The sequence below is a fragment of the Urocitellus parryii genome, unplaced genomic scaffold (genome assembly GCF_045843805.1).
Source record: "Urocitellus parryii isolate mUroPar1 unplaced genomic scaffold, mUroPar1.hap1 Scaffold_118, whole genome shotgun sequence".
NCBI lineage: Eukaryota > Metazoa > Chordata > Mammalia > Rodentia > Sciuridae > Urocitellus > Urocitellus parryii.
Window position 1 is genome coordinate 289,860 of NW_027551893.1, and position 21,295 is coordinate 311,154.

The 21,295-nt window shown below is 55.9% G+C and overlaps 1 protein-coding gene across 1 annotated transcript in view; it reads left to right on the top strand.

Annotated features, from left to right (window-relative positions):
- The first annotated feature begins 3,961 nt into the window (after positions 1-3,961).
- The window catches only part of LOC144251595 (voltage-dependent P/Q-type calcium channel subunit alpha-1A-like), a 102,928-nt gene continuing 85,594 nt past the window's right edge, over positions 3,962-21,295 (top strand). Inside the window, exons 1-2 of the mRNA XM_077794427.1 lie at positions 3,962-4,286; positions 4,499-4,638. Of these exons, the coding sequence (XP_077650553.1) occupies positions 3,962-4,286; positions 4,499-4,638 (465 nt within the window). The remainder of the gene's footprint in view (positions 4,287-4,498; positions 4,639-21,295) is intronic.

The window sequence follows — 21,295 nt, forward strand, 5'->3', positions numbered from 1 at the left end:
CTTCCTCCCCCGACTCGGCTTTTCCAAAGCTTTCAGACTGAAAAGTGCTGAGAGCAGTGTCTCTAAGTGCTCCCTGCTCCGGTTGTCACAGGCCCGAGCTGGCTGACACGACTAACTCCTTCCTCCTCGGGGTGACCAGCACCCTGGGGCCCGCCTCGGTGCCACCGGCTCAGGAGCCCTGTGTCACCCCCGAAGCCCCCCCCCAGCTAGGCCACTCTTCGCTTCCACAACTCAAAAAAATTCCTTTTAAATATATTTTTTTAAGTGAGTATAAGATACATTTGAGGAAATGTACCAAATGTGCATACAGTGGCGCTCTCTAGCTGCAGGTTCTGCAACTATGGATTCAGCTACCGAGGATCGAGAAGATTCTAGAACACTTGTGCCTGTGCGTTTCTTCTGTGCAGGGCTGGGATGGACCGGGTGGTGGCACAGGCTGGGTGAGTGCTCTGAGCTCCCCCCAGCCCAACATACATGTTTGTCCTTGTCCTCGTCCCTCAACAATATAGAATACAAGAGGATACACAGCCCTTACACTGCATCAGGAGCCAGGAGTCATTGAGAGACGGTTTAAGGCCTGTGGGGGCATGTTTGTGGGTGAGGAACCTGAGCCTTCCTCAGATTTAGGGATCCCTGGGGGCCCTGGAGCAAATCCCCTGTGGATACCAAGTGACAACCTTATTATAATCCTCAGACGACCCTGCGAGGCAGATGCTACCATCATGCCCACTTTCCAGATGAGGAAACTAAGGTACAGAGAGGTGAAGCACTTGCCCCAGGTCACACAGCTGGGGTTGGCAGAGCTGAGACCTGGACCTGGATGGTGTGACTCTAACTACTGAGCCTGACAGCTCTCAGTCCAAGTGTTGTGACTGCTGAGTGGGATCCCAACTTCCTGATCTTCACGTCCTTGGGAGACCTCCTCCTTTGGAATGTGCATTACATCCAAGGATTCTCTTAGGACAATTAGAATGTGACCTAGTGCCGCAGTCTGGCTGGGCACAAAATAACCGAGCCGCCACACAGCCTTGTAGGTTCAAAACAGGAACTCCTTTATTCTCCCCACTCCTGCAAACTCCACGCACGCACGCGGCCTTCTCCCGGGACACACCACACACCAACCGGAAATCCCTCCTCCGGCACTTCCCCAACCAATGGGAACTTCCCCCGAGAGATCTCGGCAAGAACTCCGAGTAGCAGGCCTAGGCGGACAGCAGGGGTCTAATATACAATTGAATACACAGCTTAACATAACCACTCTCATCTCACCTCTCAACCACTCCATTCTGGCAAAAATGCCAGGCGTCATTCCGACTCTGCTATGGCTCTCAGCAACCTAGAGATGGGATGTCACTTCCTGGTTAGGACATAAAAGGACTGCGGCTACGTCTTGCTCCTCCCTCATGCTCTCTGTGCTTGCTGACTCTTTGGAAGCCACCTGCCGATTGCAAGTTGTCCCCTGGAAAGGCCCATGTGGCAAGAGCCTGACGCAACTTGTGGCCAAGAGCCTGTGAGGACTGAATCCCGCCTCAGGGGGCGAGCTTGGGTCCTTCCACACCTGAGCTCTCAAATGAGACCAAAACTCTGGCTGCTGTCGTGATGGTGGCCTCACAAGAGACCTTGGGGACAACGCACCCAGCCAAGCCACACCAGAAGCGACTAAATAACCAGCATTGGTGGTTTAAAGCGCTAAGCTTTGGGCTGTTTAGACACAGCATGGACCAGGCGAGACCAAGGGCAGGCACTCCTTGGCTTAGATGGGGCCGCCTTCCAGTAATCCGGCTGAGTAGGAAATGTCACAAGCTGGGAACGCCACCAACCCGCCTAACCCACCCACGAAGCCGCCCAGGGCGCTGTGAACGCAGTTGTTTCCCCTGCTGGATTTTGGGGGGCTGACCAGAGCTGCACTCTCTGCTGCTGCCCCACATCACAAGTGAGTCCTCCCGTGGCTGGCCCCAGGGGAAAAGCAAAATTCAAATTTCAAAGCCAGATTTCTCCCGGACCACCCCAAGGTCAAGCCACTGTGGTGGAGCCCCTGTGGGTGGGGACCCTGTGAGGCCCGGCCTGTTTCCCCTCCAACCCGGAGGCCAGTCCCATGATGGTGCGGTGCCTCTTCAGGGTCAGAACGTCCACAGCCGCTTTAACACAAGCCCCATCCTACCCCACCCCCGTCACTTGGTCAAAAATCACCAAGACGGGTTGGACGGTCTGAGCTTTGCGCATGCGCGTTTGACTGTGAAATGGATCGATTCTATGATTAGGAAAAAAAAAATCAGTGTTTTTGAAGAGTCTGAGATGACTTCTTATTCCCCCAGCGGAAGTCACCCCCACTCGTGGTGGTGGGTGTTCCTCCAGAGACCGCCCGAGATTCCTGGGTCCCCAGCGTGCGCCTGTCCCCGAAGGGCCGGGGGTGGGGTCTCCACGATGGCGGCTCAGACTTCTTGGGAACCTTCATTCATAATTGTTTGGTGAGCAACTACTCTGTGCTCTGCTCCAGGGCTGGGACTCCATCAGGGATTCCTTTGTTTTATTTTTTTGGTACCCGGGTTGAACCCAGGGGTGCTTAACCGCTGAGACACATCCTCAGTCCTTTTTAAAAATACTTTATTTAGAGACAGGGTCTCGCTGAGTTGCTTAGGGCCTCACTAAGTTGCTGAGGCTGGCTTTGAACTTTCCATCCTCCTGCCTCAGCCTCCAGAGCCGCTGGGATCACAGGCGTGGGCCACTGCGCCCGGCCACTGCTTTCATTTGACAATATTTTTTCAAAATCCCTGCCTCGTCCTCTCCTTCATTTCGTTCCCCTTTTCCATCTGTAAACTTGAGAAAACGCTAGAACTTACGGAATCGAGTCTGAAGGAGGCTGAGCGACGGGTGCCAGTTTCAGCTGAGTGGTCGGCAGCCGCAGGCGCGGGGTGGCTTTTCCTCTGCCCTCTGCCCCTTCCTGCCCAGCCCCTTCTCTCCTGGACCTTCCCCCTCCCCTTTCTTTTCCAGCAGCTCCTGCAGGATGCCCAGTGGGGGTCAGAGCCAGGGTCACACCCTTCCGGTCTGACTGTGTCCCCTGGTTCCTGGGCACCATCTGGGTTTCTCCAAACCTTCTTTACTACCTGCACGTTGTCGTGGTTGGAGGGTGCTCCCCTGAGACGTGGGGATGGATGAAGAAGCACGTATTTGCTGTTCACCCCCAGTTCCTGGCACACAGCTCCTAAAACCTTGCCATTTCCTGAGTAAGAAGGACGATGGGGACATCTTTGGTGACTTTGGCTCTCTGTGCCCAGTTCCTGACACAGGAGCTCCGAGACCCCTGTGACCTGTGAGTGACACCATGTCCTTGGGATGCTAATGAGGCAGCTTTGGGCTGCAGGGCCCCTGGCGGGTTTCAGGGTGAGAACTGGTCACCAGAAAGACCCAGGCATGGCCAGAGGTTGGAACTTCCTGTCCCTCCTCCCAACCTGCGGGGAGAGAGAGAAACCGGGGGTAGACCTGGCCCGCTGTGGACACTGCCGTCACAGGGGCTCCCTAGGGCCCCGGACGCTGAGGTTCCCCGTGAGAGATCCTCACACACGCTTCCACTCGCACGCACCCCGAGGATGTAATGCCACGTGACCTAGGCCACCCAGAGACCAGCGAGTCAACTCCCTGGGACACCCAGAGCAGCCACATTTACAGAGACAGAAGAACGAGGGGTGGGTGCCCTGGACGGCGTGGGTGGGGATGGGGAATTATCGTCTCTTGGGACAGTTTCAGTTTTTGCAAGAGGAAAAGAATTCTGGAAAGGGACAGTGGGGACATTTGCATAAAAATGTGGATGGGGTCAGCGAACCTGGCACAGGGAAGTGGTCAAGGTGCAAACCCCACGCTCTGTGTGTTTTGTCACTCCAACGGCCCTGGTAGTGTGACATGGCCTTCGTCAAGTGCCATGTGGGCGGCTGGGTCACCCGTAGGTAGAATATGGCGAAGGTCCATGCGGGGCCAGGGCCGCCTGCACTGGGCAGTGGTGGAGCAGCTCCTGTCAGCTGTCTGGCTGGGCCGAGTGGCCTCCTATCTGAGTAGCTCCCGATGGCGGGGACGTAGGTGGCTGCGGTGTCCTCGGGTCACATACCGCGTGCTTCGGGCGGAAACCTGGGAGGTGTCCGTGCAGCGTGGCCGCCGGGATCAGCTGCAGAAGGTGACTGCTGGCCAGGCTGAAGGCGCGGGCAACTTGGACGTGGCCAGTGACCCTCTCAGGACTGCGCCAGTGACCGGTGCCGCTGCCTGGTGTCCTGGTGTCCGTCCGTCCTTCCAGCTGAGTGCGTGATCAGCTTTGGGGGTTTTGTCCATCATGTAGGTGACAAATGGCATCTCGCTACCATTCTAATTGCTCTTCTCTTATTGCGAATGAGAATGGGCCCCTTGGCATCTCCTAAGGGCCATTCCTGTTCCTGGCTCTTGGGAAGGGACCACTGGAGCAGGGAAGCGAGTTTGACCCCCCCCCGTGTTTGACCCCCGCGGCCACCACCAGTCCGCATGCCCGACGGTGGCTTGGCGGATTATCGGCAGGGAGTGGGCACCGTCCCCGTTTCTCGTTGGTTCTCAGTGCCCGAGGTCTCCCATCAGCTCTCTGCAATGCGAGCTGCGCGTCATCTGCTGGTGCCACTTGGCGTATCTGTGGTCCCTTTGGAACCATGGACTCTCCCCTCCCCCACCCCAAAGAAGTCAAAGCCCAGAAGCAAAGATGGGTGGGTGTGGCTTGAGGCTTGTCAAAGTGACAGTCATCTCTGAGTTCCTTTGGACGGTCAGATCCACCCTGGACGTCCTGAGGGAGAAATTCACCCATCCCTCCGTCCATCCGTCTGTCCATGTAGCATCCATCCATCAACCCACCTGCTTATCTTCTTACTTATCCACCGACGCAATCATCCGTTTGTCCACCCGTCCTCCTACTTATCCATCCACCCTCCACCCCCCACTCCCCACCCATTTACTTACTTATCCGTCTATGCATCTAACCGTCTATGCACTTATCCATACGTCTATCCAAATGGCCGGGTGAGGACGGTGCCAGGGCAAAGTCAGCCAGGTGACAGGGACAGAGTAGGACTCCTCTAGGCGGTGCAGATGCTGGGTGCATGGCCCGGGGACAGCATGATCTTTGTCTCTGTCACCAGCACCGACCCCACTGCACGGTGCCTGATGGTGTTCTCTTGGGAGGTTCTCCTCCAGGTGGTGACACAGGGACCCGAGGGGCCTCCAGCCCGTAGCTCTGCAGCCTTGAGGAGGGGCCTTGGCCGCCCCCAGCCCCACAGCTTCTGGGTTTTGCTCGAAGATGAGGAAGAGAGAGGACGGGGGGGGGTGATGGGCGACCTACCCTCCCCCCTTCCCTCCCCCTCCCTCTCCCCACTTCTCCTCATGGCTCTGGGGACGACCCGGGGCCACCACCCAGCGACTCCCTAGTCCTTTTCATTTTTTTTGGAGACAGGGCCTCCCTGAGTGGCCCAGGCTGGACTGGAACTTGAGATCGTCCTGCCTCAGCCTCCCGAGTAGCTGGGACCCCACGGAGCCAGGTCCAGGCTCAGGAGTGGTGCATGTTGCTTCTGCCTAAAGCCACCGGCCAGGTCACAGCCTCAGGGTCCCCCGTACCCTGCCGTGTGCCCAGGAGGGAAAGGAACGGGGGTCTGGCAGGTGCTGGCATCATCCCTGCCACTCAGGGGACCGTGGGGGACAGAGGTTGGGTCAGTCCAACTCCATTTCCATGATTTGCCAAATGGGAGGACAAAGTGCCCGCGACGGGGTCAGGAGCAGCATCCAGGGAAAGGGGCCACGCGTCAGGGTGGAGAGCCCGGAGCCCCCTGCCAGGTCCCCTCTGACATCGCAGCCTAGAGCCCCCTCCCCAGACCAGGTCTCTGCTCTGTGCGGCCCGGACGCTGGTGGCTCTTGTTGCTTGTCTTTAACCCGCGGTGCCGGGGCTGGTTTTCCTCTCAACGTCTCCTGGGTCCTTGGTCCTTTCTCAGGACGACGGGTGATGTATTTCCTTGGCCAGCCCCAGGCGACAGAGGAGACGGAGCGGTTGTGTACTGGTCACCAGGCGATCGCTGTCATTCAGCGGTGGAAAGGGGCCTTCAGGACGCCCCACATACAGCTCACCCACTGACTTCCGTCTCCTCCCCTCCGTCCAACCTCTCCTCCTGCCTTGATTCATTTGGTACCAGGGACTGAACTCAGGGCCCTGGACCCCTGAGCCACCTCCGAGGCCCCATTTTGCATTTTATTTAGAGGCAGGGTCTCACTGAGTTGCCTAGCACCTCGCTTTTGCTGAGGCTGGCTTTGAACTCACGATCCTCCTGCCTCAGCCTCCCGAGCCGCTGGGATGACAGGTTGGTCTTGGATAACCACAAGGCTGTGTTCACAGATCTTAAGCTTGTGGCTCAACAAACGCTGTGCAGATACCTGTGAGGCCACCGTTACTGCAGAATCAGGAAATCCCCCGCCCCTGCGACCTTCCCAGCCTCCCCGCCAGCCCCTGACCACGGAGGCAGCCTGGCTAGTTCCCCTCAGGTGCACTGGCTTTACCTGGCTTTGAACTTCTAGGGATGGAATCATCCCGGGTACACTCCCGTGGACAGCGGCGGTCACCCTATGTGACGTTCTTGAGCTTTTTCCATGCTGTTGTGTGAAGTCTGTCCTTTTTCGTTGCTGTGTAGGTTTCCATGGGCTGAAGCTCCACATTCCTTCAGAGCCATTGGAACCTGCCTGTTTTTACGTCACTCCAATGCTTTTTGTCATAAGCAGTTGTCACCACCTAACAGACATCTTATTGAGTTTGCTTTCTTTTTTTTTTTTCTTTCCCATGCTGGGCTGGAACCTAGGGCTTGGCACACCTAGGAAAGCTCCCTACCACCGAGCTACAGCCCCATCCCCTATATTTGGATCTTAAATGTCCCTCAAAGCTGGGGTGTTGGAGGCTTGGTCCCCAGACCATGGTGCAGGGGTGAGTGGTGGGAGCTTTAAGAATCAGGACCAATGGAGGGCGGGGGTCCCTGGGGGCAGCCCTGAGGGGGTCCTCTCTCTGCGTTCTGGCTGGGAGCTGAGTTCTGCCTGCCATAGGCGCTGCCCCAAGCCCTGGAGACCCCAAATCATAGGGCCATAGGTGGTGGACGGGAACCTCCCACACTGTGAGCCCGAACAGACCTTTTCTCTTCCTAAGTTGGCTTTTCTATGACATTTGTCATAGCAACGGAGAGCTGACCCACACAAAGCACTTCTCTGTGTCAGGCCTGTTGTGAGTCTAAGGGACCAGGGAGTCACATGGGTGTTGTTCTGTGCCCTTGAACTTATCGTCTTTTGCAGACTGAGGTTGGGGGGATCAAGGCCCTGGGGGGGGGGTCCCATTTCTATGACTTTCTGCTGGTTGCGGGCCACAGTTCTGTGATTCTGCTGCAGCGATGGAAGCAGACCCGGGGGCTCTGTGTTGGCAGGGGCGGGCGGGGAGGGGCCAGAGTGGCTGGGGTTAGATGTCCTCTACGTTGCCAAATGCCCCACCCCGTGGTCGGCGTCCTCCCCGCCTCTCCCCAGCTCCGTGGGGCCCCCCTGTCTTGTCCCGGTGACCCCGGATCCGAGCGCAGGGTGGCGGAGGCGCGGTGCGGGGCCGGGCTGGGCCCGCCGCAGGCCGGTTCCAGGCTTTGACGGCTGCGGAAGGTTCTTTCAGGATCGTTTTCTGGCAGAATTCCCAGAGAGCGGATTTATCTAAACAGCTAATATGCGGCGTTTGCAAATAATTATGATTAGATGTTTGCGGTTTCCTTCTTCCCCGATGCCGCTGTGGGGCCACTCTGCACAAAGGGGTGAGGAATCGTCACCTCCCGACGCCCCACGCCGTGTGGCAGCTTCGCGGTTCGCTGCTGCGTGGAGACCTTAGAGGGTCCGGTCTCCTGCTGTGCTTCGCCGGTCACCTGGGCCCACCGGGTGGCGGCCCTCGCCTCCCACCTGCGTGCGCTCGGCCTCTGCTTTCCCGTCCTCTGCTCCCAAGGCCAAGGGACTGCTCACCTGTGAACACCTGAGCCAGGTAACGTGCCTCCGGGTGCAGAGCCTGCCAGGGCTTCCGCCCACCCATGAGAAGAGCCCAAGGGCGCCTCCCGGCCCGCGGCCCTGCAGGGCTCATCCCCGGCGGCTTCTCTTCTGTGCGCACGGCACAGGCCTGCCCGGGCTTTCCAATCCTGCTGGCTCAGCCCAGAATGTTCTTTCTGCAGATTTTCTTTTCATAGGACTAGCAATCGATCCCAGGACGCATTACTGCTGAACTACATCCCCAGTCCTTTTCATTTATTTTTTAAAAAATTGAGACGGGTTGTTGAGGCTGGCCTTGAACTTGTGATCCTCCTGCCTCAGCCTCCCGAGCAGCCGGGATTCCTGGCATGGGCTCGTTCCTTGTTCTGAATTCAACTGTCAACTCTCTAAGACCGTCTCGTCCTAGGCTGCACCCCCACCCCACCCCCAGCTCCCGGCCCATAGTAGGTGCTCAACAAGTATGTCTATTTGGAGCAGATACATATGGATGAAATATCTATGTGAAGCAGGAAAAAAGTGCCTGGTTTCTGCAGCCAGTCTGGAAATACGCAGCAAGGGTCTTGCAAACGTGCTAATTTCACTTGTGACCTGGTGATCCACATGGTGACAATAGCTCGGAACACCAACACATGCTGTCACTCATTGCCTCCTCGCTTTTAAAAGCATCTAGGTTGGAACATTATTAAAAATTTACAAAAGGGAGCCAGGTGCGGTGTCGCACGCCCGCAATCCCAGCAGCTCGGGAGGCTGAGGCAGGAGGATGGTAACTTGGAGGCCAGCCTCAGCAACTTATTGAAGCTCCAAGCAACTTAGCAAGACCTGGCCTCTAAATAAAATATAAAAAGGGCTGGGGATGTGGCTCAGCGGTGAAGTGCCCCTACGTGGTGGGGGAACCTGTGAATTCCTGGATACTTACTACTGGAAAAGCTGCTTTGAGCGAACCCATAGAAAACAGGACTTGAACTGTCACCGGGAGCCCTGGGAGGTGGGTGGGTGAGCAGGGGAGGGGCCGACGGGGACCTTGTCCTGTTGAAGGAATCCACAATTGCGGAACCCGAGCTGTCTGTCACTGGTGTGCACAAGACCGAAGTCATGATCCAAACACCCAAATCTTGGAATTGATGGAGAGACGCATCAGCAGTTGTTCTTCTGGGCATGCGCAGTTCCCGCTGGCTCTCGGGTGGAGCCGCAGGTGGCAGCCGAGGGAGGCTTGACACCTTTATCAGTTTCCGCCCAGGGTCTTGGGATCCTTTGACACCGGCTCCCCTCCTTGGAAGCACCCCCTGCCGCCGCCACCTACTGGGGGCTGAACCCAGGGGCGCACGGCCGCTAAGCCAGGTCCCCAGCCCTTTTATTTTTTGTTTTGAGACAGGGTCTTCCTAAGTTGCCCAGGCTGGCCTCCAACTTGGGATCCTCCTGCCTCAGCCTCCCAAGGAGCTGGGATCACAGGCGTGCGCCGCGGAGCTCCTCTGGTTGTCTCCTTTTTAACCATGAACCAGTCGAACTTCACAAACGTCAAGGGCATCCTCTGCGCCCCCTGGGGGTTCTCCAGCGTCACTTTCATTGACTCCATGAAATCCCGCTGTCCCTAGCAAAGATTTCCAATTTTCGATTTGCATTGATTCACCTTCTCGGGGGTTGCATTGTGAAATTTCACAGAACCACCCGAGACAAGCCCACAAACACATTGGTGGATGGCTCCACTGCCTTGCTCCTGGTGGAACAGAATGGACGTTCCAGGGAATGGCGGTGAGGCCATCAGCTCCTCAGAGGACATGCTCATGTGCCAGGGTGTGGGGGCACACCTGTAATCCCAGGGACTGGAGGCTGAGATGGGAGGATTGCAAGTTGGAGGCCAGCCTCAGCAACTGAAGGAGATCCCGTCTTGAAATGAAAAAATAAAGACGGGCTGGGGGATGCGGCTCAGTGGCAAGGCGTCCCCGGGTTCCATTCCCAGCACCCAAACAAACAAAAACACGGAGAACATCTCAAGATGGAATGACTGTTGCTTCTCTGAGTTCATAATTGTGTGGCTATCTGGATAATGAACCATAAAATGAGCACCCGGAGGAAGAGGAACTATCTTATATGGAAATACCTTTACACGATCCTCACACCTGCATGAAAAATAAAGATGGGGAGGCAGGGAATGGGCAGAAGACGGCAACAACCCACAGTTTGTGTGAGAGGACCGTCAGGGGACAGCGGCTTAAAATTATTTTCAACATGAAAACTTCGTCACTGTTGAAAGATGTTTGAAGAAAAGTCTGAGACTCGTTTGTGAGGAGGGAGTCTCTTTGATGATTAAAAGTGACTTTCAGCCCGATCTGTGTGCCCATCTGTAGTGCCAGCCACGGTTGGGAGGCTGAGGCCTGAGGATCATGGGAGCCCAGGAATTCAAGGCCAGCCTGGGCAACAGAGCCTCACTCTGTCTCCAAATAAAACAAAACTTTTATTACCAGAGTCAGTTGGAGGCCATGAAATTGAACAAGACTTCCACCCTTCTTTTATGCCCCATCGAACATGTCATTTCCCCATTTTGTAAATGAACACACTGAGACCTGAGAGGTCAAGCCATTTCCCCGAGGTCACACAGCTGAGTCGCACACATCATGCTACCTGGTAACGAATCTTTGAGCCCAATTAAATCTCTTTCCCTTGTTCTGGCCTCAAAAGGGTGACTTGTTTTTTTTTTTTTTTATCATTTTTTTCCCCTCTTGATAATGCTTTGAGACACATTCTTAAATGGTCGCCTCAGGTATGAGAGTCGAGTGATTTCTGTCGGCATGGAATGAAAGCATTTTCCACCACAAAAGGCACAAGCAAAGCCGGCGAGGGGAATGAGGGCCTCGCCGAAGCGCGGCTTAATGTCCTGTCAGGTCAATTCATTATGCTCGCTCTGTGGGGCAGCGCGGGTCCAGCAGCCCCAACAGGGCGCCTTTGTGTGTCTCTCGGCGTGCCAGGCTCAGATGGATCCGCACTCCTGCGCCGGGGGGCTGCTGGGGGCTCTTTTCTGCTCCCTTATGTGTCCGTGTCTCCTGTTTCTGGGGCGTCCACCCACCTCTGGGTAGAAAGGCAGAGGTGATGGCCGGCACGGGCTCGGGCATCGGTCCCTGGTGGTGCCGCGGAGGGTGCTGCTGCCCTCTCTCCCAGATGAAGAGACCGAGGTTCAGAGAGGCCGGGGGCGGTCAGGTCAAGGCAGCGGAGCTCACGGTGGACATTAGCAGGGAGGAGTGGCCGGATGATTCCTTGTGGTTTTTCCTAAGTGAGGAGACCAGCTCCATGAAGGGGTTCAAGGTCTTGCCCAAGGTCCCGGAGCTCAGAGGGGCAGCAGTGGACCGTCCAGTAGAATGCGATAGGGTCACAGGCTACTTCCCAAATCTCAGGTGGCTGCAGAGAACAGAGGGAAGGAGGTGGGGGGCCGGCTTAAGAGTGTACCTCCTTCAACGCCAGGTATTCCCGCTCTCCCAGGGGATGGGCGGGAAGAGTGCCAAGGAAGTGTTTTGCTTCCTCCAGGGTCTAGCTTTCTGGGGTGGCGTCCCTCACACTTAAATTGTGACTCAGATCCGTCACGTTTCAAGGGCTCCGTGGCCTCGTGGGGTCCGTGGCCGCGTTTGGACAGCGAGAGTCCAGGTACTTGGACATCTTCGGCATTTTAAAATCACACACTAAGGCCCGGGGAAGACCCATCCTAGGGGACCTCGTTCCTGCTCAGTGTCACCCGCCGGCGCCTCCATGACTTTCTGAAGAAGGAAGAGATGGAGGGGGAGGGAGTTGGCGCCTACAGATTTTGAAATAGCCCAGAATCCGTCGTCTCCATTGCTCAGTTTGGGCTGAAGGCAGATCTATAGGCACGAATTCATTGCTTGGGGACAGGCAGGGGAGTGGGAAGGGGATGACCCAACAAGTGGGCCATGGGGCCAGGCACTGACCGGCCGTGGACACCTGGGACGCAGTGGCAGCGGGGACCTCCAGGGGGCAGCAGAGAGCACAGCCCCAGTTCCCACTCCTGGGGCCCCAGGGCGGGGTGTTTCCCGCCACCTGCTGTCAATCACAGGCTGCAGGCTGCTCGCTCAGCACCCAGCCTGCTCAGGGGACAGAACCCCCTGGGAGTGGCGTGGGAAGGCCCACGGTGCTCTGGAGGCGGGGGAGGCTGGACGTGCGGTGACACGCTCACCTTCCGCTGCATCCGGAGGTGCTGTGGTCACCAGCCCTCCTGAACTCTGAGTCCATTGACTCTGCGGCAGCCTGGCTGCCAGAGGGGTCGGGAGATAATTTGGCGGTTGACGTCTCAGCGTTGGGAAAGGCAGAGGAGCCAGGAAAGGACGCCCGCGGTGTTCCCCCCGCAACCTGGCGGACATGCGCCCGAGTCTGTGTGTCTGTCCTGCCACGTCGCCGAGCCGCCCCTGGCCGCAGGTTCTGTTGTCTTCGCCCCTCCCTCTGCGCAGGCAGGAGAGGAAATTTTAAAGCCCGTCCCCGTTTCCTGGAGAAATAGCCTGCCCAGACCCCAAAGTCCCCGCCGCCACCCGCCCTCTCCCTTCCCCGGGACCCCCGTGGGCGGGTCTCTGGTCCACCCGCGTCTGCACAAGGCCACCTCGGGGTTGACACCTTTGGTTTTTCTTTCTTCCACAAAGATGGGCCAGCTCCCCGCTCCCCTGAAGTTCGCATCTTTCATTTGGGTTTTCCATGAAGACCCCTCCCTATCGCTGAGGCTGGGACAAGAGGGGGCCCTGTGAGGTCCTGGAACTGAAAACATCCGAAGTCCCCAAAGCTCATGTGTCCAGGGCTCCGTCCTGAGGCGGCCATGTTCAGAGGTGGCCCCTCTGGGAAGGGCTTGGGTCATCAGGGGATTGATCCTTTGGTGACCCGAAGAACAGGTAGAGGGTGGCCGCACCGTGGGCACCACGGCTGGAGGAGGTGGCCTGCAAGTGTGGTTCTGGGGACAACTTCTTGTCCCCCTTTCTCCCTCTCTGCTGGCTGCTGTGATGGTCCAGCAGCCTCCCCTCCCCCTCTTCTGCCAGGATGTTCTGCCTCACTTCAGGGTCAGCAACGGAATCGTCCCTCCTCCTCCCAGGTGGTCACAGTCCCCAAGGTGATGTTAGAAAAGTTGGGGAGCAAGTTTCATGAAGGAAACACGCAGAGCTCAGGGTTCAGACGCTCTGCTGGCAGGGACTTTGAGGGCCCTGGGGGACAGTCTCCCCAGAGCTGGCGAGTAGCTGCAGCCCTAACCAACCTGGAAGTCACCAGCCATCCAGGACCGGACACCTAGGGGCAGCCCCTGTGCCCGAGCCCCTGGAACAGTTCCGACAGCCAACCCTGTGGCCTGGCCTGCTCCTCCCCCCAGATCAAAGGCTAAGCTCTGGCTCTCCAGGGACCCCCCAGCTCACTGGCCCCCTCTGGGTCCTTGGGCTCCCCCACGTGGCCCTGTGGGGCACTGCACGGCTCCTACCCTTGGGTCCTGTAAGTAATAACTCCTTTTCAGTGAGAGTGGTTTCCTGACCTGCCAGCCTTCCTGTGCCTGAATAACCACAAAATCTACATTTTAAAGCAATAAAGGCCCAAAGTGGGGTGATGCCCTCTCGTCATGGCCACCTCCTGCCCTCGTATCTTCTCAGTCTCCCCACTCTGGCCACCTGAGTGTCCCCCCGGGTTCTCCGACGCTCACCGCCACCCACGGGTCTCTGCCCTTGGCCCCTGGTCTCCCTTCAGATACTCTGCACATTCCCTCCTGCCTCTCTCCACGGCTTTGTTCAAATGTCACCTTCTCAATGGGGTCTCTTCCCTAATGGCTTCCCTCCATTCCTATTTGAGTCCTTCCCTGCTCCACTTTTCTTAGAAAAACTGTCTCTACCTGACCCACGAGGAGTCAGCCTGAGTTCACTCTGGTTTCTCTGCCCTCAAAGGCGAGGTCCTCAGGAACAGGTGGTCTGTTCACAACTGGTCTGTGCAGAACTGTGTCCTCAGTGCCTGGGACAGGACCCAGGAAGGAATAGATGCTCAATTAACCTCGGTTGGATGAACGAATAGATAAGCAAATAAAACCCATCATTTCTTCTTCCCTGTTCCAGAAGAAATAGCCCACTCAATTCTATTGTCTGGAATTTCATCTCCAGGTGTGAAAAAGCTTGCTACTTTGTGAGTCTCGGGGATGCTGTTCAGTTCTTACTCAAGGAAAACCAAGATCAGAGATTCCAAAGGCAGATGTAGCTCGTCTGATTAAACCTCCCTTGCTAACGTCTCGGGATACAGATGAATATATAAATAAGCATTTAATCAAGCTCCTGACTTACAGAGGGGTTAGATGCCACATAGAATTTGTAATTGCCCGAGAAGATAGTAAGCCTGAGTACTTTGGTTTCCGTAATTAAGTGCCAGGTTCTTGTTGCAATGAGAATAAGGAATTCTTCAAGTCCTTTCCACGAAAAGGATTTTTTTTTTCCTTTTTGGAAAAGTTCACACATACACAAAAGGAGAAGTTGGAACCTGCGGGTTCCTTCATTCATCTTTGGTAATTATCCACTTACGATCCGCCCCGTGTTCCTTTATTCCAGCTTTTAATATAATCTTAATTTGAAAATCAGGGCACACTTTCATTTGCTGTAACGCAGTCCTGGGGTGTTAAAGCCTCGGTCTTCACCTGATCCCATCTGTAAGTATTTTATTTTATTTTATTTTTCCTATGAGCCAAGCACTCCTCAAAAATAATTTGATGAGTTAACATCAGATCATTTATTTTGCTTACACAAAATAAGTCAAGGGAACTTCACTATTTGGCCAGTTGAGGATGGCTATTCTCCCCACAATCCAGATTTCTCTTGGAGGACCAGACGCATCAACTTGGTTTGATTGACTCCGTGTTGTTTTTTTCCCCCTGGAATATTGTCTCTGTTGAAAAAGTGGCTTCACAAAGAAGGTGGCAGCAGGAAATTTCAGAATCCAAAGCTTAAAAATAAGTCTTGGGGAGTGTGGGGTTATTTTCTGACTCTGGGGGGGATCATCCGGTGTCTGAGGCCTGGGGACAGGGGCAAAGTCCCCGCCGCCCATCCAGGAGATGTCACTCTCAGTAGCGTCTGGTGTCCTGACCTGTGCTTGCCCAGGATGACGGTGGGTAAGGAGCAGCAGGTCACAGGGGCCCCCTGACCCTCTGGGAGATAGAGCTCTCCCTGGGCAGACCCCGGGGCTGAGGGTCAGCGGCCAGGGGAGAATCAAAGACTGTCCCCACCTGTGGTCCCTGAGGTCCTGGGGCAGGGATGCAGGAGGCAGCCAGTGTCACAAGACATCCCGTCCCCAGCCAGGCCAGGCGCCTGGTTAAGCGAGGAGAAAGACGGTGTCCCTCCTCAGGGCCTGGCCCCTGCGCTGGTCTCACTTCCTCCCTGGCACCGCCTGGAAGGGGAGGAAGTGACACCCAGGGGAAGGCCGGTAAGTGAGGCCACCGACACATTCAAGTTCAGGGTGTGACAGCTCAGTCTGCCCCCAACAGGCCCCATACTCGGCTCCCCTTCACGGGCCGCGTCCCTTCTGAGAGTCTCACCCTGCCCTTTAAAGGCACAAGGACCCAGAAGTTCCAGGGACATGTCCATGTTTAGGCCCCCGGATCTGGAAGTTCCTCAGGCACACGTCCATGTTTAGGCTCTAGGATCTGGAAGTTCCTCAGTCCTCCATGTTTAGGCTCTAGGCTGGGGACGTCTGTAAGTCCCTAAACGTGCACTTTTAGATGCTAAGGACTCTGCAGCCACTGTGGAGGAGGGGGCGAGGGCTCCCCAGAAAATCTCAGCCTCCAGTGAACCTCTGATCCAGAAATGCTGCTTCTGGTTGTAAAATACCCCAGAAAAATGAAAGTCGGACTCAAACAGATCTGCACACCCGAGTTTACACCTGAAGTATTCACCAAAGGTGAAGCCACCCGAGTGTGCATCAGTTGACAGATGGACAAACCCAAGGTAGCACATCCAGGCAACAGAATATTATTCAGCCTTAAAAAAGAATAAAATCCGCACACAGGCCAAACAGGGTGACCTGTGCATCGGGGTGGTGATGCCCTTCCTAGCTGGGGGCCAAAGCACCTGCACAGGTCCACCCTCCCCTTCGGGTCTTTCCCTCGGGGACTGACCCCCCACCACCCACCTCCACCCTCGTCCTCCCGGAGACAGCAGCCCTGCGCCCCAGGCTCCCCAGGTTTGGGTTCGGGCACTGCCTGCTGGTTGTGTGAACCAGGCGTTCAGCCTCCTCACGCCACACGGGCGGACCTCAGTGGACCACGGCAAGGAAGTGAATATCCAGAAAGCACCGGAACAACCAACGAGGACAATGTCAATAATGTCCTGATGATCACGTAATGAAGTGTCTAATGGAGCTGCCGACAGCTTCACAAACGACCACGGGCCCCTCCTGCTGCGCTTTTCTAGACTTTGTTAGGGTTTAAGCGGGGGACACCTTCTCCAGAAAACACTGCCAGACTCCACCAACTCCCCCTCCCCGCATTTTTCTTTTTTTGGTACCGGGATTGAACTCAGGGGCCCTCGACCCCCGAGCCCCATCCCCAGCCCTATTTTGTACTTTATTTAGAGACGGGGTCTCTCTGAGTTGCTTAGGGCCTCACCTTTGCTGAGGCTGGCTTTGGACTCGCCATCCTCCTGCCTCCGCCTCCCCAGTTGCTGGGACCAATCTCCTCCTTAGAGCCTCTTTGTGATCTGGACCATAGTTCAATGCCTCATGATGCAAACTCTGAAGTGGGAACAGAACCTTCCCTGAGGGAAGGTCCATTAAATTTGTTCCCATGGCACAAAACCCTTTGAGTGGGGCCAGGCACCTTCTTGTTGATCAACTATCAGCCTGATGGCTGGGTGGTTGGGTTAAGAAGTTGAATTCAGAATCCTACTCACAATTATTTTAAGGAAGATGCTGTATTAGTCAGTTTTCTGCTGCTGTAACAAAACACCCGAGGCTGGATGGGTTAGTGAAATTCATGTTACTATAACAAAACACCTGAGACAGTTAACTTATAAAAAGAAAAGGGTTTACTTTGTCTCACCATTTTGCAGGTTCAGGTTCCAGTCCTCAATCAAGTGGTCACCTTGCTTTGGGCCTGGGTGAGGAAGTACATCATGGCAGGAGCATGAGGTGGAGCAATCTGTCACTAGCCAGGGAGCAGATGGGAAAGGGGACAAGATAAGTCCTGTATCTTCTTCAAGGACACAGCCCCCTACAAGCCAAGGACCTCCCACTAGGGACTGCCTCCACCTCCTTCGAGCCCACCTTGGGGACCAGACCTGAAACACACAATAGCCCTGGGAAAGAGGTGGCTTCAGCTCGGGTGTCACTGAGCTCTGGTGGCCTGTGATGTCACAGTGGAGGGAGCTCACAGGAGAGGGGGTGACCACACCCAGGAGGGGCAGCCAGAGGCCCACGAGGAGCATCTGACCTGTTGTCAAGGGTGGCAGCCCCGGGGACCTCCCGGGAAGCACCCTGCATCCCCACGCTGACCGAGCTCCAACCCGTGGGCCTTCAGGGGACACATCTCGGGAGGCCGGGCCGCGGCAGCCCTCCCTGACTCTGGAGGAAGCACGGGCCGTTTCCTCCCTGGCCCGGGTGCCCGAGGGTCCCTTCCAGTGGCAGCTGGAGGTGGCTGCTCCCGGACACCAGGGAAGCGTGCCCCAGGGGGTGTCTGCTGGCCACGGAACTTTCTGGAAGTGTTGTTCCCTGGGCAGCCCAGGAGGGCAGACCCGGCACGGTGTTCACGACGGTGGGACCGAGTCCCAGTTCTGCTGAGTGTGAATCGCCCCTCCTCCGGGGCTGGTGGCCTTGGGCTGGACGCGGTGGCGTCCAGGGGGACTGGATGGCTTCTTCATTTCTAACCGAACACAAGGGCCAGGAAGCTCCTGGGCCTGCTGGGGAGACCTGGGGAACCTGGGGACCTGGCTCTCACGCCTGCCTGGACACCACGGCTTTGGGGACTCTAGGAGGGGGCTGGGGGGTAGCTCAGGGGCTTAGGATTAGGTCAGGAAAGTAAGGGTCACACCTGGGGACGTCTTGGTGTCCAGCTCTGGTGCCGGGGGACACGGCAACAGAAGCACAGAAGCTCCCTCTCTAGATGTCGGGGATGGGGACATCGGGGGCAGGCCTGGCCTTCAGTCCCCTGCACTGGGAGGGAGGGGGAGGGGGAAGGGAAGGAGACAGTGACACATTGGCTTTTTCTGTGAGGAAGAGCTACCATTTGGATCTCCAGTGTCCCCAAAGCCACGTCCGGGTAGCGTCAGCCTGTGGCGCTGTGGGGAGGTGCTGGGACCTCCATGGGGCGGGGCCTAGTGGGAAGAGGTGAAGGCATGGGGGCGTGTCCCAAAGGGACACTAGGACGCTCTTCCTCTCTGTTTCCCAGCTCTGTGAGGTGACTAGGCCTCCTGCCCCGCACTCCGTCACGGTGGGCTGACCCGCTACAGGCCCAAAGCGACAGGAACACGTGACCGTGAATGAACCTCTGAAGCCATGAGCCAAAAGGGAACTTTCGTCTCTCTCAGCTGATTGCCTCAGGTGTTTTGTCACAGTGGCAGAAAGCTGGGTGACACGGGAAGAAAAGGCGCAGATGTGAACAGTGCATTAGCTACTCCCTGGCTGTCCATGGAGGCCTCACAAATGAGCCCGAGCTTAGCGGCCTTGAACCCAGTCATTTACGGGGTCATTTATGGCTTCTGCGAGTCAAGCGGTGCCCCTGTGGCGGGTCAGTCATGGGGCTCGGTGCTGACTGGGCTTCCTTTCCTGGTCTGGACGGGGAAGGGTCACGTCTTCACGCGGCTCTTGGAGGGATCTGCTCTCGCGGCCACGGGACCCAGGTCCTCGGTTCTCCACTGGTTGTCAGCGGCAGGTCACCCTCAGCTCCTGGCCACGAGGACTCTCCACAGGGCAGCTCCCCACATGGCAGGTGGCTTCTCAGAAGGGACAAGAGGGGGAGGGAGAAATAGAAAATGGGAAGCGCAGTGTTTCTGTAAACAAATCTCAAATGTCACATCACTTTTGCTAAGTGGGTCACTAAGTCCCACCCATGATCAAAGGGGACAGGGGAGTCACACAAGGGTGGGGGTCCCAATAGGTGGGGACCACTGAGTGTCATATTGACAGCTGCTTTCCACATTTAGAGAACATTTAAGTGACATTCAATAAAATACAGAACAGACCAGAATCAGGTACAAAAGTTGTATGAAACGGTCTTTTTCCACAAGAAGCCTACAAGGTGCATGTGTGTGTGGGGCGGGGGGCATGTTTCAGAGAAAACACAAATTAGGACCCCAACATCAAACTCTGCCCGATGACACAGCCCAGCACAGCCCTCAGCTGTCAGCACAGCAACCTGTATTTTCAGGAACTCCAAAATTAGCTTCTTAGTTCATGAGTCTGAACCCTGAGTAGACAGGGTTTCCACACACCTGAGGACAGGCTCCATCGTAACCCACGCCAAAGCTCATGAAGGAAAGAGAGGCTTGAGAGGACAGAGTGTGTGCAGGGAGGAGGCGACTGTCGCACATGACCGCTAGAGATGCATGAAAAGCTGTTGTAATCATGAAACAAGAACAAGATGCTAAAGAAAAGGAGCACTCAGAACAGCGATCTTGAAATAAAAAATTCAAGCATAAGCTAGAAGGACGGAAAGATAAAAGCAGGGAAAGTTCTCAAAAAGAAGAGGAAAATGCAAGGAAATGTAAAATGGAAGGGAATAAACAGGAATCGAGAGAGAGACGTCCAAGAAGTCCTAGCTGTTGGAGGCTTTCCAGTCTTGGTGTCAGATGGTGACTGCAGAAGCCTTTGAGATGACCCTAGTCCCTGACTCTAGGATGGCTCTTGCATGAGAGCCCCAAAGTGAGAACTAGGCAGTGGGTTCCCATCAACCCCAAAAACCGTGCCATTTCATAACTAATGTGAGTGGCCATTTTATGGCCCTAGGTTTGGGCTGTTTTTTACGAAGCGATAGGTGACTGCCAAACCTCTCATTTGTCTTTTTAGGAAGTAACTAGAGGATGTGCCCTGCCACCGTGGGAATGGAGACCGAGGAGGAGGTGAACGTGCGGCACTACAGTCAGGGGCCCACGGGAGGCAAGGAAGCTCTCCTGCTTGATGAGGGAGAGGCCAGGGTGAAAGCACGTGCCAGAGAGGGACCTCGCCCTGAGTGGCACTTGTCACGGGGATTCAGAAAAGGCTGCTTCTGGATCCTGGTGTTGGTAGAGCAGCTGACTTCAGGGTTGGGGCTGGGGCTGGGGCTCGGTGGCAGAGCTCTTGCCTAGCATGAGTGAGGCCCTGGGTTCGATTCTCAGCACCACATAAAAATAAATAAATAAAAATAAAGGTTAAGTTCTTTAAAAAAAAACAACAAACAGACTTCAGGATCAAATTAGTTACATGTTCTTAGGAAACTGAGAAAATTTTTCCTTTAGGACAATGGTTCACTCCAAGGGAAACTAACAATCGTGAAGGAAGGAAAAAGTGGTCCTGATTTATTTTGGGCATAAATATAAGTAGGTGTTTTTGTTGTTGTTTCCAGGGATTGAACCCAGCTGTGTCTAACCACTGAGCCTCATCCCAGCCCTTTTATTTTTTTGAGACAGGGTCTCGCTAAGTTGCTCAGGGTTTCACTAAATTGCTGAGGCTGGCCTCAAACTTGCCATCCTCCTGCCTCAGCCTCCAGAGTTGCTGGGATACAGGTGTGCGGCCTGCACTCAGCAAATAATCCTCTGGTACACGATGATACACGCACCGAATCTCCTTGGCCTTACCATAGAACAATATTGGGCAGATGTGGTGTGGGGAGGGTTCCCACGGGGGGCTGGAGGGACGCGGTGGACGTTGGTCATCAGGCCTGTGAACTGGCCCAGCGCCTGGACAGGGAGCCTGGGGGCCGCTGCTGTTTCCTGCCGCTCCTGAAGGGCTCCCGGTGCGTGACTTCTTTCCCCACCTGGTCACCAGCTCTTGCAGCGCTTGACCCAGAACGTGACACGGTCATGGGATCAGCTTGAGCACCGTGAGATGAGTAAAATGATCATGTTGGGAAAAACAACTACAAAGCCTGACCCTGGCAAATTAACACGTGGCTAAAAGAAGTGAATTAACCCTGTGGTAGTGAGTGGACGGAGGGTCCGCGGGAAGGGGCGTGGCGGTCGGGAGGAGGCCGTGGGAGGAGGCGCTGGGGTGCGGCCGTCGGAGGAGGCTGCGGCCGTCGGAGGAGGCTGCGGGAGGAGGCGCTGCTGTGGGTATCACAGACTCGCAGCCCCCG